General features: G+C 39.5%; 1 protein-coding gene across 3 annotated transcripts in view; it reads left to right on the forward strand.

Annotated features, from left to right (window-relative positions):
- Window positions 1–18,352, forward strand: part of grm4 (glutamate receptor, metabotropic 4) — a 250,271-nt gene that overhangs the window by 164,375 nt on the left and 67,544 nt on the right. For all 3 annotated transcript variants that reach the window (XM_061735446.1, XM_061735449.1, XM_061735448.1), the window contains one exon: window positions 4,714–4,930. In XM_061735446.1, coding sequence (XP_061591430.1) covers window positions 4,714–4,930 — 217 coding nt within the window. The remainder of the gene's footprint in view (window positions 1–4,713; window positions 4,931–18,352) is intronic.

The following is an 18,352-nucleotide window of genomic DNA, read 5'->3' on the forward strand; positions in this document are numbered from 1 at the left end:
ACCTACAATACCAACAATACCAAGTGAGGCTTGTAGAATTTGAAATGTTTTTTTCTTTCCAGTCTATCCGAGCATTCCTCTCAGGGTAAGATTGAAAAGTGTTTTCACTGTTTTCTACTTGTAAACAATTTGTCTTTCTAGAATGGCGAAGCCAAGTTGTTTATTGATCCTTCTGACCCGCCCCAGATTGATGAGCAGCAACAATTGTTTTCACACAATCGTTTAACACGTGTTTAACACGATCGTTGCTGATTTCTTTTCCCCTTGGCATTGTGTTAACCTACACTTGCATGCTGTAGATTAGCAAACTGCAAAAACTTTATATATATACTTTATTATTACTTTTCTGAATTGATCAAAGACGTTTGATTAGGTAAGACAAGGTATGTCTATTTGTACAGCATACGTCAACAAAAGATGATTCAAAATGTTTCACAGTGACATTAAAACAGCATCACATAGCTGAAAAAAGCATGATTTAAAATCTAAACAAAAAGAAGGAAAAAAGAGCAATAGATAAAGACAGTGATTAAAATGTAATCACGTTTTTCAACTCAAGCTTAAAAGTATCAGTGCAGATTTGGAGCTTCATTCAAATGCAGCTGGAAACTGGTGCGTCTTCAACCTGGATTTAAATGAGTGTTTCAGCTGATTTGAGGCTTTCTGGGAGTTTGTTCCAGACATGAGGAGCATAGAAGCTGAATACAGCTTCTCCACGTCTGGTTCTGACTCTGGGAACTGATAAAAAAAAAAACGGATCCTGATGTCCTGTAGGGTCTGGAAGGTTCATACTGGGTCAGGTCCCTGATGTATTTTGGTCCTAAACCATTTAGAACTTTATAGACCAGCATCAGAACCTTAAAGTCTGTGAATGTTAAACAGAAGAGGTCCCAGGGTGGAACCTTGGGGAACTCCACATGTCATTCTTGTCTAATCCGATGTAAAGTTACCTATTGACACAAAGTACTTCCTGTTCTCTGAGTATATTTTGAACCAGTTTAGTACAGGACCAGAAAGACCCGCCATGTTTCCCAGTGGTTCGAGTTAGGGCTGGGCGATATATAGAGATTTTAATATATATCGATATATTTTCAAACGTGATATGGTACGAGACAATATCATTTATATCGATTTAAAAAAAAATATATATATATATTTTTTTTTTAATTTCTTTTTTTTATGATTTTGATATAGCTTATTTTGTGACAAACTGACTTGAATGTTTTATTTGAGATTTGCACAAATGTTTTGTTATTTGCACAACTGTCAACCTCAGTGGAAAAGTTTGCCTGTTACTGTCTATATTGTATTAATTGCACAGTGTATTTTAATTTAATTGTTATGCAGGAAAGGGATATTTGTTTTATTTTATTCAAGAAGCATTTTTATTCTATATATGCAGGCAGTTTATTTTTATTTCATTTGTTTTATACATTTTGATATTGTGCAGACCTCTGTTAATAAAGGAACCTGTGTGACATTTGGCACGAGGCTTTGTATTAAAACTGACTGTTTTTTTAAGGGTTTGCCTCAGAAAAAAATGAAGCTAACAGAGATGCTATGCTATAATGCTTTGGGGGAAACCCCAATTATGTCACAGAAAAAATATCGATATATATCGAGTATCGCCATTCAGCTAGAAAATATCCAGATATGACTTTTGGTCCATATCGCCCAGCCCTAGTTCGAGTAAAATATTGTGGTCAACTGTATCAAATGCAGGACTGAGATCCAGTAAAATAGAGACTGATTAGAGGCAGTCGGCCTCTGAACTCCTTCAGAAACCCTAATGGCGCTTTTACACTAGTACCTACTCAGCCTCATCTGACGTCATCACACTACAGGCCACCGATTGGTCAGGCGGTGAGTCAGGATGTGACATCATTTCAAGAGCGACTTGTTCATTTTTTTCGAAGAACAATGGCGTTGTTTTAAATTTATATCAAATAAATGCCACAGAACAAGCAGCAGATATATCAACTCATCCATGTTCTCCGTCTTTGGCGCCTTTACTTCTTCGTTTGTGTCGCACAATCGAGTACGTCACAGCAGCTTCGCTCCAACCCCGCCTACTTCTGATCCGGGTATTGAAAAGAAACGAGGGCGAGTGGAGTCGAGACAAGGCATGGCGAGTCGAGTCGGGGTACTAGTGTAAAAGCGACATAAGTGTATATGGTCCTTCTCCTTCAGCTAGTTGGTTCAGGTTCTTCTATATAAATAATGTCACAGTCTAACATTTAACATTTTGTTGTTAATATAAGGTTGTATTGACCTAAGTATAAGACCTGGTAAAGACCACATAACATTTTTTTCATCTGGTCCTTACTTGATAAAATAATGCAGATAATAATAATAATCTTGTAAGGACCATATGATATGCACTAAAAATAAAAGAGGGTGTACCTTATTTTTCATGTAACTGTGTGTATTGTTATCGCCTTTTTATTAGCCAAAGGGACATGTTTTACATTACTTGCCTCAGATGATCTTAACATTTTTGCTGCTGCTGCAAAGCAACAACATCATATTGGAGATTCATGTGTTCAACAAAACACAGCTGTGCTTCTAACACAAGCTCTAACAGTAGTTAAGGTCAGCGCGGGGCTTCAGTTGACCACATCAAAGGCCGCTGCTGTGTGAAGTCAGGGAGGAAGGAATGGTATCACTCTCACAGCAGTCAACCTGCAGTTCATGGAGAAAATACTGAATTCAGAAAACTTTCACTCGGTGGTTTACTTTGATGCAGGTCTGCTGGATATGAGACCTGTGTGTGCTGACTATAGGAGCAGCAAGTCCATGTGTAGATAACAAGTGGACGGGTATCTGAATAAATTGATTAAAAAACATGTGCTATTTGTCATAACCTAGGGCTTATTTTCACTTCAAACTGCAAACGTATGCTGTGGTTTTCATGTGCTTTTTATTTTATAACCTCTGTTCTGGGTTTTGTTTTTTTCTGCTATTTCTACTGGGATTATGTTGTGATTATCTCTGGATCATTCTATGTTTAATCTCACCTTTTTTTGAAGTGAAACCTCTGTTCTTTTTTTCAGCTTTAATATGTTTCATGTTTGACTTTGAAAGTGTTTTCTCTTTTATGGGCTTTTCCTTTTAACTTCCTGTTCTTTTTGTGTTTTAATCAGAAAATGCGATAAATGATTAATTATTTATAAATGAAAATAGATATCTTAAAAACAGGATGTTATATCATCACAATGATGGCAAAAAAAGCTGCATAAGAGCCACGAAATCCTCCAAACTGTACTGTGGAGGCCAAAGAAATATACCAGAGGCCTGGACGGTCATAAATCTGAACTTGAGCAAACATAAGGTGGGACCTGAGTTTTCTGCTGAAAGTGGCAGAGACCTTTGCAATGAAACTAAAAACAGAACATTTTAAAAAAGCAAAATGCAAAGGAAAGCAGAATCTGAAAATTCCCCTCGCTAGATGAGTCTTTTCAAAAGGAATATTGTCTCATCCCTCAATCCATATCAATAATTTCCTATGTATTTTTCTATTATTCTAATAAATTGGCCTTGACATTTAATATGCCTTCTCTAATTTAAACTGCATAAAGAGAGAAAATCATATTTTAGTTTTCCAGAGTAATAATGTGTTCATTGGTCTTGAACAAGAATCTAGGATCTCTTGTGCGTGTTTCTTTAGGAAATCACATTTACATTACATTAGTCATGGGTAGGGGTGGGTATTGGGAAAGACCTCACGATACGATACGCATCACGATACTTGAGCCACGATACGATACACATTGCGATATCCCGATTATGCGATATCCCGATTATTATATTCTACATAGTTCACCGAAAAATTAAAAAATGCATTACACATCTTAAAATCCAATATGTAGATGTAGTGATGGATCTTAAAATCCGAGTTGCACGTTCATCAGATTATAGTGACAATTCATGGGACAAACTGAATCAAAACAATGTTTTATTATAACTATACAAGCTAAAGTTACAACATATTTGTATATGTTTTTCATATTATTTACATCACATGGAATTAACATTAAATTTAGTATGAGGTTGCTTTAATTATGTGGCAAATGATAATAAACACAAGAAAGATGGGTACTAAAACCAAGGACAGGCACAGTGATCAGTCAGTATAGATATAAATCCATAAATAAATAAACCTCTGTCCATTATTTTTCATTTTTTAAGGACAGGCAATTGTGTTATATAACAAATAAATTATAAAATGAAATAAAACGTGAAATAAAACCTGAGCTCAGTGCAGGGCCCTCCCAGGGTTGGTAGAGAGTGGCAATGCCCAGGACTGTCACTTAGGTAGGAGCACTGGGTGATGTAATGGGAAAGAAATCGGGGATAAAAAAAAATAAAAAAAATCGATATTGAATCGGCTGGAAAAGTATCGCGATATATTGCTATATCGATATTTTTGCCCACCCCTAGTCATGGGAGTAAATGCTGAACAGACGTGTGTTGCTTGAATGGTGTGAAGAAAAACATGCACCTCACAAATGATTATAGTTAAACATATGATCATCAGGACTATTCAAAGCACACTCAAAAACACCACACATCATTATCACTTGCTTTTAAAACATGGGACCTTAAGGAACATTCTCACTGCATATATCATCAGTTCATAGAAAGTGCATCATTTACAATTTTCACAACATGTGGCTATTTCTGTCCCTTGTCTCCTGTCTTGTTCTTCTATAGATCCCTCAAGTGAGCTATGCCTCCACGGCTCCGGAGCTGAGTGATAACACCCGTTACGACTTCTTCTCCCGCGTGGTGCCCCCAGACACCTACCAGGCGCAGGCCATGGTGGACATCGTCAAAGCCATGGGCTGGAACTACGTCTCCACCGTAGCATCAGAGGGAAACTACGGAGAAAGTGGTGTGGATGCCTTCATTCAAAAGTCTAGAGAGGATGGTGAGTCTGCCTTTAAAGAACTCCACAGTATTTCATTAAAAAAGTCTGGCGACAAGAACGGCAGCTTGAGAACAGCTGCAAAGCAGAATTGCTGTACCTCTTACACAGAAACTCTTACCTACGACCGATGACGGAATTGGATTATTTCATGAAATTTGACTTCTCAGCTTTTATTTCAAGTTATGAGTATATCTACGGAGAGCTATACTATAGACATAATGAGGGAACTGAATTTGATTTTCTAATGTTACGAATCAGCCCTTTCGTCAAAGGAAGGCTGAAGAACCTGCCTGGAGCATCATAAGAAGATAGCTCAGATGAATATTTTCATTTGATGAAGTTGCCGGCTCTCATTTATTCTGACCCTTAACCTTTTCTGTAGTTGAATGTAATCACTATCGACATGTCCAGTACTCTTTCTGCCACTGCATCCCCTTTACGTCTGCCAGCTCCAAGCTGCTGCATATCATCAGTCAGCCTGCAGAGCCACCAGAGGCCAATACTACTGCAAAGTCCTTTAGGTTCAGTCGTCCTTTAGGGTTGTGCCTACTGTATATAATACTTTTTAGTGATAAAACACATTATTCATTCTTTATTTTCAAACTGCAAGTTAGCTTTGAATCAGAGTAAACTCACACAGCTACCCAGATGATTCTGTAACTGATGCTTGCTCTTTGCTTAAACCCCTGAAGACTCATCCAATTAATTTCCATCAAAACTCAGCACTGCTTGTTTTCACAGAAAGCTCTTTGTTGTTTGGGAATGCATCGACGACTGAAAACCTCTCCATTCTCCACCTAAAGCCATCTAACACGTTTCAGTATCTTGATGTATTTAGGTTATCCTTCATTATAAAAGTGCCAACTTTACAAGACCTTATAAGACAATATTACTTGTATGGGGTTAAGATCATTTTGAAAAACAATAAAGTGCAAATGCAAGAATTATCATAGCAAAGTTGGTGGTGTGTAGTGTTTAACTTCAGTCCTTGTTAGGGGGAGTGTGCTTTACACTGCAAAAGATAGCTAGATAGTTTTAATAGGTTGTAACAAATTAGTAAAGTATTCTCAAGCATTTCACACTTGTAAGAACAACCCTTTAAGTTAGCATTCTTCAGATTTCAGAGTTAAAAGTTCAGCTTGATCATAATATAATTTCTGGTTTTATTTGTTAGATTTTGAATTGATTATTATTAGTTATTTAGCACTTTCAAATAACTTCCCACTGAGCTCATTTACAACTTTATAGATGCAATTTTCATGTTCCCTTTATGCAATATCATATCAGCTAATGAGAAAAACGCTAACTGCTAACTTATACTTCTTTAAACTTGGGCTTTGAAGCGGTGACCTATAAAGTGTTATCACAAACTTATTTTCTGCTGATGTCGACTAAAGAAATTATACATCACGCAGGGATGGGAACTGATAGGAATCGGATTTTGGTCATATGTGCAAGTACAGTAGTAGGACTTTGGGGCAGATTTGATGGCGCTCCAGCTTTGGAAAGTCAAGTCTCATTCCCTGCCTTTCCTGAAGTCCCAAATGTCTCCGTGACGAACAAGATGGCAGGACAAGATGAACATAAAACAGAAAAGGCTTCTAGTTTTGCATATTTCTACACATAACATTAAACATCTGCCCATGAAGATATTTGGTATGCCATCAGAACTCCATTTGTCTCTGCATCTTCTCAAAAATCACAAGGGGACTTATTTGATACGGTATGTTTTCAGATGTCTCTCAAATTCCACTGTCGTTTGAGTTATCCATCTAAAAAAAGAATGGCATGTCTACCTCAAACTGACAATTCAAATGTAGGCAAGACCTATGATGTTCACTGTGTATCAACTGTAACAAGAACTTAGACGAAATATCCGTCAAACCAGCCTGTCCACAGTTAACCTGACCACTGAAGCAGAATGTGTATTTCTGTTGTCTTATAATAACGTCAGATTTCGGCAACTTGTCCTCCAATCGAGGCTTTGATTGATTACGTGAGCGAGACAGCGAGGACAAACAGGCACCTCTGTCAAAATCAAAACCACAGGTATTTGGCTGCTAAATGGAGTTTGCAGTTGTCTGCTCTAATACTGAAACAGTCGGATCAGAACTGGCCAACTGTTCCATCTCATTAAGCAGCCAAAGGCCACACTAAGCAGCAGGCTCCCCCACCAACGACACAGAGGCTGTACACTATGCATTTTTTACGTTGAGAAAAGTGGATTTAACCTAGCTTTCTCATGATACTCAGATATTACAATGTGATTGTTGTTACATCTATGTAGGATATATGAATGATGTCTGCATAACACCCGTCCCAACAAAGTGAAAAACAGTTATCCCAAACTGAGGAAGGGAAGCCAGAATTAAAAGCAATAGAATATGGAATATATTCATCAGCTGATACCAAAAGGCCCTCCAAAAATGAAAGTTTTAAGGAAAGTTATCAACAGATGTTGTGTGCCTGAGTACCTCAGGCAGCGAGCTCCATTAGTTGGGAGGTGTAATCGAAAAAGTGCAATCTCTCTTTGTGACAAACTCTGGTCTGTGAATTATCTGTGCATTTGAAAAGTTGAAAATTCCACCACTTTTGCTGCTTGAAACGCTTCCTCAGCAAAACACACGATGCAGCTCAACAACGCTCGACACTAACCCCATTCAGTCGATGGACAACATCATGGAGAACGCGCCCTACTATCTACGTGTGATGAAGGTGTTAGTCATTACCAGAGGGAGATCTGTATGACAAAAACAGCCAAATCAATCTAATGCTAAATCTAGAGATATTCATGGAATGTCAAAAGAATGAGCTTCTTATGACCAAAAGGGTTTTGTGTTTGTAACATGTTTTCTGGCTCATGTTCGCTCATCCTGGCGCCAGCTCTTATCTACAGCATTGAGTGACGGTGTGTGTGAGTGCTTGGAGTCCAGACAATCGCTCGTATCACATCTGATGTGTCTCACATCATTGGGGAGGAACCATTCCAAGCAAGCTCTGCTTGTTTAATCCTCTTCTACTCCTGTTGTCATGGGATTTAATGTTACCGGTACCGTAGTGAAAAAAAGTTTAAAATATCAGTTTCTGTTGTGTGGCTTTACGGCATTCGATCACTCATCAATAGTGAAACTAGTTCACAGAGCTACAGCTGACATCATGACAGTGATCACAAAAATTCTCAAGAAAGTAGAGATGGAAGAATGAAGGAAAGAGTGACCAAACAAGAGTCAATCTTTGATGTTGCATTAACATGCTTCATGAGTGGGGTGAAAGATGTAGCGCTTGGGAGGTCTTGTTCTATTTCTCCTGGTATTGCATGGCCGTACCTTGCTAGGATGTCCATTTTGGGAAGACTAGCAAGTCTTTTCAGTGCTTTCCACTTGCAAACATTTTTTCTCACAGCAGAACAGTGAAATCCAAATAGTTTTGGAAGGGTTTATTAACCCTCTCCACACTAACACCTTTGCTCATATCCTTCCCTCGTGGCATTGCATTTTCACACATCTGAATGCTCCGGACCAGGAAACCGCCAAAAAGTCTTCATACCTGATGAGGATCCCTTCTTAGTATTGCCCGGATAATATTTTTCCGTTTCACTTCATTTTTGTTCAATAAATAATAGCATGGGGGAAAAAAAAGTTATTTTGCCTCTGAGGTTGTATATGACCAACATTAAGAGCCAGTATGATTCCAGGATTTTCATTATGTCTTTACTTAAAAAAAAACCACGGTATTAAGAGAGGAAGTGCTAACTTTTGAACCTGACTGTAACGCACCTGCATGTGTAGGTATTGTTGGGGTTATCCGATGTAATTTCAATAAAACATATTCGCCTTTCAAGATGAACCTGAATTAAACTGGAAATTTGATAAACATTACTATGAAGCAGAAATATTGTATGAGGCAGGATATATAATATATCTTAAGAGGATGTCGCAAATGACCTTCAGTGAAGTAAAAATGAAAGAAATGAGAACCACATAACTATTTATAATATTTCTTTAAATAACAGTGTTCTGACGAGCGTGATTGACATTTTTCTCACCCTGTAAAAAAAAGAATCTTAAACAGAGGAGGGCAGCACTGGTGTGATAGTGGTGATAGTATGATAGATATATGATAGTGGTGGCGATGGTTGAGGTGGTTAGCATTGTCACCTTGTGGTTTAAAGGTCCCTGTGTGGAGTATAAATCTCCTCCTTGTATCTCTGTTGTTTTTTCTTTGTTTGGTTTCCCGGTAATTCGAGCTTTCACTGACAGTCCACAAACATACATCTTGATGCCGATTGACGTAGACTGATTGATGATCCTAACCTGTCTACAGGAGCAAGCAGATCGTCCTGTTTGTCTCTGTATGGCTCTGTGATGGACTGGGGACTTCTCCTGGGTGTACTGCGCCCCTCAACTAATGGCGGTTGGGAAAGGCTCCAGCTCCCCATGACTAAAGTGGATGTGAAAAATGATGAAATAGAGGAAAAGTCATTTTTATATCAACAGGAAGACTTTAAGAATGAGACTTTAATCGAATTGTATTAGCTGGCATGACTGCACACAGAGAAGAACAGTCATGCTGGTGGTGGTGTCAGCTTATGATACATGCGAGAGTAATACATGTAGAAAAGACTATTGCAAAAGCAAATCTGCTCAAACTCTTTGGGCTTTATGCTCTGAGCACCACAAATGTCTATTTCAAATGACTCTGCTGCTATAAAAGATTACCAATGTCAGTGGCTCCAATTCCCTGACAACCATAGCAATATATTAAGTAGCCATTAATATCTGTGGACAGCTGAAGAGGCATCAAATGGGCAGTGCGATTTGTGGAACAATTGTCCAACTTTGGCTGGAAAGACGTTCACATTTTGAGCATGGCGATTATAAATAAACTTTTGAAGAGTAAAATTGCACAACATGTCAGGTGAAAATGACCAGCTCTTTGTAACTGAGGTCGTGCAAAAACAGTTTAATCACATAGAGACGCAAAATTGTAGAAACTGCTTGCAGTATAAAACAGAGAAACCCTAACCCTAGCCTAACAGGATCTACCTCAATATTAACATATTCAAAGCAGAAGAGAGCTACAAAGAATTTTCAGTAGTGAAGATGTGGAGGAGGGGAGAAACGTTCATGTTTAATGCAAGAGCATGCAAGCTTCACACACACAACCTGTTTGCATGAGCTTCCTAAGTATGTCACTGTGAGTTTTACCATATTGAATAGGATTAGCATCAGAACAATTTTTCAAATTCCCACTCAAACTTGCAATGTAAGATCTCAGAAACCTCTCATATTTGAGACATCGAGCCATTTACTCACGGGTGGTTTTTATAGTGGACTTTTCCATCTCTCACACTGCCCCTTGGGATTAAGGTTAAAGTGCCATTACGAAGAATCATCGCTAGAAAAGAAAACTGTTGTCTTTTTTTTCTTTTTATATGACATCTTGTTTTGTCACCTTTGAAATGTATGACTATCCTTGACACACAAGTCTGTGGTCTAGCATTATAAATGGTGTTGTTTTTTCCTCGGCTTTCTCTGTCTTTATTAGATTGTGCAGACCTCTGCAGAAATGGAGGCTGACGCTTCTTGCCATTTTATTCTCACCTTGTAAGAAGGACTGCCATCTTTTTTCCAGTGGATCTTTCTGTACTGTTGATCTATCCCACAATCAACTTTTGTAAGTCAAAATGAAAGAAAAATAAATTGACGAACAATTTGACACCAAAGGTGGGGGAAGGGTAGGGACCGCCCTTAACAGGACTGAGATGATGGGAAGATAAAACAAATGTTGAATGAGGACTGCTTATTCCATTATTTATGTTCAGGGAAATACAGAAAGGGGTGATTTTAATGTTCTTTAATTGGAAAACTTTAAGAAAAATAATGTTTGAAGCATGGCAAAAAAAACTATAATCATTTAAATGTTTCATATGGGTAATACAAACGGCATATGGGTGACTTATAATGTAGATACACCTTATAAAGTCATAATATTGTAGTCACACATAAGTTACCTTCACTTAACAAGAAAAAGCTGAAGAGTATTTGTAGCGTCTAACAGTTCTTTGTGTTTTCTGAATTTGATTATACTTTGTGTGAATGAAAGAAGGAAGAGGACAAAGGATGGAAGGATTAAAGAAGTTCATGTCCTCTTGGCTCAAAATATCAAACACAGGAAATCCCTGTCAGGACTCAGATGGCTGCTCCTCCCGCTTCAGGCCTCATCGGGTCCTGGTGAACGCTGTGTTGAGCTTCTCGCAGATAAAAAGGGGCATTTATTTATTTATTTCTACTCTTCATGCACCTGAACTCTAGGCATTTTAGTTGTTAGCACTACAAAAACGTGCATAAATAACACTGGATTGCATGAACACCTCAATAATTTATTTCAAAAACCTATGATAGAAAAACAAAGGTATCAGTTGCCATGTAATTGTAGATTGAAAAAGATGCAGAGCACTATAATTATGACATTTGTAATAGATGTGAGTTTCCACGTTAGCTAAAAATTTCATGAACTCATTGAGCTCAGTGTCCTTAAGAGTGGAGTGGTTTTGCAGCACATCCTGAGCAGAGGGAGCAGCTCTGTTTCCCCACCAACACCAGAGCAGCATGACCACCGTCACGCTGTTCCGGCCATTTAGCACTTCTGTATTTTCCAGTGTTAATTACCTTGTTTGATTAAGTTTCATGTCTTTGAAACTCTCAAAGCGACATTTCCAAAGGCAGCTTTATGTTGCCCTCAACCACATGGAACTCGGTACTTCAGACAGCTTACAAATCAATGAAGGCTTTTATAGCTGCAGGTGTGCAGACAGAAAGATTGTTAAAACTTTACCACATATCTCCAATTTGCATAATGTGCCTTATCTCTCTCATACCATCAGTACTTGCCAAAACTGCATGACCAGATATCAGACACTCTGCAATCTTTGGGTTTATTTTATCAGCACAAAGTTCTCTCTTATTCTGTGTAATAGTTTATTTGAACTCAGAATTGACATTTTCAGTGAAAGGAGGACGTTGGCTGGCTAGTCTGAAAAATATGCAAAGATGACATTTTGTTTTTGTACTCAAACAATGAATATGGTTAAGTAGTGATTTAATGAAGGAAAACCAGTTGTTCCTGAAGACATTTCATTACCTGCATCGTGAGTCAAGCCACACTGAGACCATTATTTTGGTTCAACATTTCATCATGAGTATTCGGCTCCACAAAAATGGTCCACAAGTGAAATTATGCAGCTGGCATCTAAACATGTTATTTAAATAGGTAAACCCACTTGATATTTGTGTTTATAAATAACACAACGAGAATTTGTGCATCATATCTCTGTGGCTCCTTTGTGGAAGATAAACCACAACACTGGAATCACTTTAGGTGGAACAACCAGTTAAATGCTCACTGTCCAGGAAGTCGTTTTTAAGGATAGGTCAAAACAGTCAATTTAAGTTTGTCTAGCACCATTTCAAATCTGTCTTTTAATGACCTTCGAATCATTAATCTTTTTTGCTTGACAAAATGGCCATAGCCTTTAGACAGTGATCTCTTGTTACCATTATTGCCAGCTATTCAATTAATCTATTAGTTGCTGCGTCACAACATTTGCTGTGATTTCATTGACAGATGTAATATAGTGGAATACAAATACAAATACAGAACACTTCTGTTACTGTTTCACTTGTGTCAACATGGCAATTTGAACTTCAGTCGAAGAAGAATACAAGAAGTCAAAGTAGCTTTATTATCGAAGAACGTCAGAGAGTCACGTGAGCAGGCACGATGGAACAGTTTGGGTCGTTTGTGCCGAAAGCCTGAAGGAGAGCTTAGCATTTACTGTTGGGCCTTGATATATTGTTTTACAATGTGTGTGTCAAAGAATTCCCCAAAAAACAACAAGGTCTCTTTGGGCGAAAGACAGAAGTCTACGCCCTGGACAGCCCACCAGTCCAGACAATACTGCCAATCCATATTATTGGTTGGAACATGTCCCTGCTGCCCATGGCTACCATAACACCCTTGTGTTGGTCATACTCCTGACCTGCTGCACCTCCCTCACTCTCCAGGTTGTACCACGAGGACTGTCTTTGGTGGCCGGGGGCCAGCAGGGGATCAATTGTTTTGCTCGGATCAGCCAGACAGTTTTTGAGAACTTTTAAGATCCAGAGTAAAACTGAAAGAGTGCAGCCTCCAAGAAACGTTCACGCACCTCTAGCAGCGTATTGAGGCACAAAGTGACTACTTCAAGGAAGATACAGGCAAATTAAGTCGTGTTTCATGGGTGCAGTCACTTGTATATGAGCACAGAACTCGATGCTGGAACCATCAGCAGGAAAAACATCAACAAAAGAAATTAAATATTTATCACATGTAAGGCATTGATTTTGTTATGTGCCGAAGGTGATTCACATTAAGAATGTTTCTATGCTGCATCGTCAGAAATACATGCAAGCGGCTGCATGTGAAACATTAGCTCATCGACAATCTAATGTCAAATGTAAGTTTAACTACATTGTCAGCAGTTGTTGGTCAGTGTGTGCCTGTGAATGTGCCTAGCCTACATCTTAATAGATCTCCCTATTAATGTTTGACTGATGAGAATAAGAAGTGTGAAATCTCGGCCTATGGTCTCTTCTTGAAAAGAACCCTGCTGTGCGCTTCTCATTGGTGAGAGAAAAGTCATTTAGTTAGGAGGTAAGCCACTTTACCACAGTGCAGAAAAGCTAATTTCATAGAGCTAAAGGGTCCGTCTTTGATTCATAAATCATTTGCACTCTAAGAGAAAATGTCACCCAGTTATTCTGACGTCTAAAGATTGCCCCATAACCTGCAGTCATGCTCATTCCTTTTTAAATTCGGGATCTGGGAACTTAATGAAGAAACAGACGAAGAAACTGAGCAATGAAAATAAGACACTGGTGTCTTCCCAAGACGCGATCAAACGTATATGAATAGTACAGTTTTTGTATCCATTGTAAGTACTGCGATCAGTATCCTAAAGTCAAATTGTGGCATGTTTGCAACAAAAATCAATCAAAAAAATAAAAAATAAAAGGGAGAAAAACTTGCTTCTAAAACATTTTTGAACTTTGCAGCCACTTCAAAAATAGGGCAGCCTTGGATTTCTTAAGCTCCTGCCAACACAGAGAAATCATTTGTGCTTAGACCACCAAGATGAAATAATCGTTTGTCACGGTAGTGGACAAAATGTGGTATCCATGCGGCAGCAACAGTGCATAATGCATTTCTTTTTTACATGTAAGTGAACGGGCCCTTATGACGTTTCTAAGAGATTCATATTTTTAAAGATAATATCCAAGTCTGAAATTCCCTGGTCTGTAGTTTTTTCGTTCACATTTTATAACATATGCAGATCTCCTTTCAAACTGTCTTTTGCTTTCATTAAACATGCATTAAAGTGGAAAGGATGGATATTTACACCATGACCCAAATTGAGGGACCAGTCTGAGATGAATAATATGTATGAAATAGCATTCTTCATCACTGCTGCCCTCTCGCCCTCCCTCAGCATCCTCTGTGGTGACTGTGGGGATAATTGGAGAGCGCCTCCATCGCCACTGTGCCCTCCACCACCACTCCCACCCTTACAGAGGACTTACAGTGTGCTGATATAAGAGCAGAGTTGCTGACAAATGTAATTCCATGACCGGTTGCCATTTGGCTTAAGAAAATAGCCATGCCAACAAATACTTTCAGTTGATCCATCAACTATGAGGCCAGAGTATAACTACTGCTCCACCCTCTTGAGGGCTCATATATACTTTCTTACATTGTTGACAGAGTGATCAATACGAGCTTGGATGGATAATATTTTAGTGAGAGGAGCCGAAGATTAGATCTTTGCAGTTTATAAGAGTCAATCTCGCAGATAGTCCAGAGTGCAGCAGCTGTAGTTTCTCCCTGTCTTTAAATCTATTATAATAAAACAATATTGTCAGAATTACATTTTGTTGCCTCACATCCATTTGTCTAGGGCAAGGGTCACCAATCCTGGTCCTCGAGGGCCGGTGTCCCTGCAGGTTTTAGATGTTTCCCTGCTTCATTGCACCATGATACAAGTGACTGTGTCATTAACAGAATTGTGCAGCCCTGGATGACAAGCTGATGACGATGATTAATTAGAATCAGGTGTGTTAAAGCAGGGGAACATCTAAAACATGCAGGACAGGGGCCCACGAGGACCAGGATTGAGAAACACTGGTCTAGGGTCACGCTAAAACAACTAACCATGCTCGCTCACACATATGGTGACTTCAGAATCATGAATACATTTCAAATACATGGTTTTGGAGCCTCAGTAACAACTTAGCCACTTTTCAAATTCAATTAAAATGAACTTGAATCAAGTCAAATCAAATCAGTTTAATTGTATACTGCTGTAAACAAAGTGTTATGGTATACGTGGGTTTTTATGTTCTCTTTCTGATTTTGGGGGGGTCACTCTACACACAAAGCACTCAAAAATTCATCCAAATTATATTCTAATTCAGCTTCAAATTCTAATCATAATTTATTCTCATTCATCCCAGTTATCATCTAAATTCTAATTTTGTCTAGTACCATCCATCTTTGTCCGCTTATCCGGTCGGGTGGCAGCCGTCTGAGCAGAGATGCACAGACTTCCTTCACCCCAGACACTTCCTCCAGCTCTTCCTCCATCTCTTCCTCCATCTCTTCCTCCAGCTCTTCCTCCATCTATTCCTCCATCTCTTCCTCCATCTATTCCTCCATCTCTTCCTCCAGCTCTTCCTCCATCTCTTCCTCCATCTATTCCTCCAGCTCTTCCTCCAGCTCTTCCGGGGGGAGTCCAAGGCGTTTCCAGGCCAGCTGAGAGACATAGTCTCTCCAGCGTGTCCTGGGTCTTCCCCGGGGTCTCCTCCCGGTGGGACATGCCTGGAACACCTCCCTAGGGAGGCGTCCAGGAGGATCCGGTACAGATGCCCAAGCCACCTCAGCTGACTCCTCTCAATGTGAAGGAGCAGCGGCTCGACTCCGAGCTCCTCCAGGGTGACTGAGCTTCTCTCCCTATTTTTCTAAGGGAGCGTCCAGCCACCGTGTGGAAGAAACTTATCTCAGCCACTTGTATCCGTGATGTTCTCCCTTCGGTCATTACCTGAAGTTCATGACCATAGGTGAGGGTGTGAGTGTAGATTGGCCGATAAAAGAGAGTTTTGCATTTCAACTCAGCTCCTTCTTCACCACGATGGTCCGGTACACCGACCACAAAACTGCGGACGCTGCACCGATCCGTCTGTCAATCTCCCGCTCCATCTTTCCCTCACTCGTGAACAAAACCCAGAGATAGAAACTCCTCCACTCGAGGCAGGACCACTCCACCAACCCGGGGAGGGCACACCACTCTTTTCAGTCATGTGGACGGGCTCGGCGTGGACCCACTGCTACTCTGAATCTAAAGTACTGTTTAAAGTGGGAACATACTTCTGTTATGTGTGCCTTCCAGACACCTATCTGGTGAGGTATTCCATGCATGTCACACATGAGGAGAATCCTGGTCAGAATCAAGACAAAAGCCTCAGAAGAGCTGGAGGAATAGACAGGGGAGACAAAGATCTGAACATTTAACTTAGAACTGTGTAAAAGTATTAATGTAGATGGATGTTATTGGAATGCAGGTAAGTATCACAGATCTCTATAATGTCAATATTTCCTGTATTCCTGTGTACGTTTTGATTAAACAAATAGAGTACATAATTCCAGAACATGTTTTTATTTCAAACACATTCTAGAGAAATTATGTTTTACTCCCTCTGCAGAAAATATATAGGAGGGTGCACCACTGCCTCCTTTAATCCATGTAATTTCACACATCACCATGCAGCTGTCTTTCTCATTAACATCAGAGCATCTGCCCATGACTATATTTGAAACCCATCATAAAAGGCTAAACAGCAATGTGGAAAATTGCTCCCTATCTCTTTGTTTAATCTTATCCTCCTTTGTTACTTAAAAATCTCCACTTACTTTAGGGACAAAACAGAGCAAGAAAGTCTAGGACCAGATCACAGATCTACAAAAATAAGAAACCTCGGTAAGAACCACTTTGTAAGCTGAAGCAGCTCTAATAAGTACTTTAATCAGAACCGTTAACAGGAAGTCATGGATTCACAATTAGTAACATTAAATATATTTAACAGTTAAAGCAGAAACGTGAAAAAACTGTGTTTTATTCCACAATGCTGATGTTGGGGTCCATTACTGTTATATATACAAGGCACAAGCCTCACACAAGCCATAGTGTTAAATGTGGATTTGTTCAGCAGCTCAGTATAACTAGCTAAGGAAAGTAAAGCCAATGACAAAGTGACAACTGAAAAAGCAACAGGTGATGAAGTCACCATGCTGTGTGCTAAAGTACGGTGGACAACCCACGATGACTTCCAAGGAAAACTGAACAAAAATCAAGAAAACACCTGGCTAACAAGAACAAGTACAGGAACTTCTACAGTCATGATGAAACAGGACAAAAAACAGGCTTCTGCTAAATTTACAGAACTTACTAGCACCTAACACAGTGAAATTTGCTTGACATGATGTAACCTTCACAGCTTTACAGGAACTGGGACACAAAACGTTGGAGCACATCACACTCAAACCACATCACACAAGAACCACAACACCACCACACAGCAAGCCCGCTACCACTACTAAGACATTACTTTGTAGTCCAGAAAGAAGAAAAGTTCATCAATAGTCTTGCATCTTCCAAGTCTAAGACTTTTTTTTCCTCACTAACTCTAAGCTAGCCCTCTTTGTTTTGTTTTTCTTCCACATTGCTGGCCATAAGTCATCTTGTCTTACCGTTGGTGTGTGATGTGTTGCCTGAGTTTGATTCGAGCTGAATTTCAAAGTTATATAGTTCAATTTCATGGAAGCCAAGCGTGCTGACTCAGAAGGGGGGGTGGGGTCATTCACCCTAAACGAAGTTAATGAAACATCGAAACGATAATTTTAAGATGAAAAAGGTAAATGGTGCTGCTTAAACATAGACGGAAATACATCTGACAAATGTTTTCATGACATCTGTTATTTAATTCCATCACCACCATGTTAAGGTATGAAGTTAAGCCATTTCAACATACACCATTTCCCCTAACATTATAACAACTCTCTTAAAGGAGCATGAGGCTCCTTTTAAGAAATGAGACTCTCTAGCGCCACCCTTCACCACGACGGCCGTTGGGGGTACTGCAGCCAACAGTGAAGCCGGCACGGGAGAACGGGGAGAACGTGCATGCAGCGTCATGTGACGTCACATCCGCAGCCCAGCGCGGGAAATTCGGGACCGAATTGCAGCACATTTTGCAGCACACAGCCTGTTCAAGGCAAAGGAGAGATACACTAGAGCAGTGATTCTTAACCATAGGGCCGCGGCCCAACATT

This window comes from Cololabis saira, chromosome 12, assembly GCF_033807715.1.
Source record: "Cololabis saira isolate AMF1-May2022 chromosome 12, fColSai1.1, whole genome shotgun sequence".
Classification (NCBI taxonomy): domain Eukaryota; kingdom Metazoa; phylum Chordata; class Actinopteri; order Beloniformes; family Belonidae; genus Cololabis; species Cololabis saira.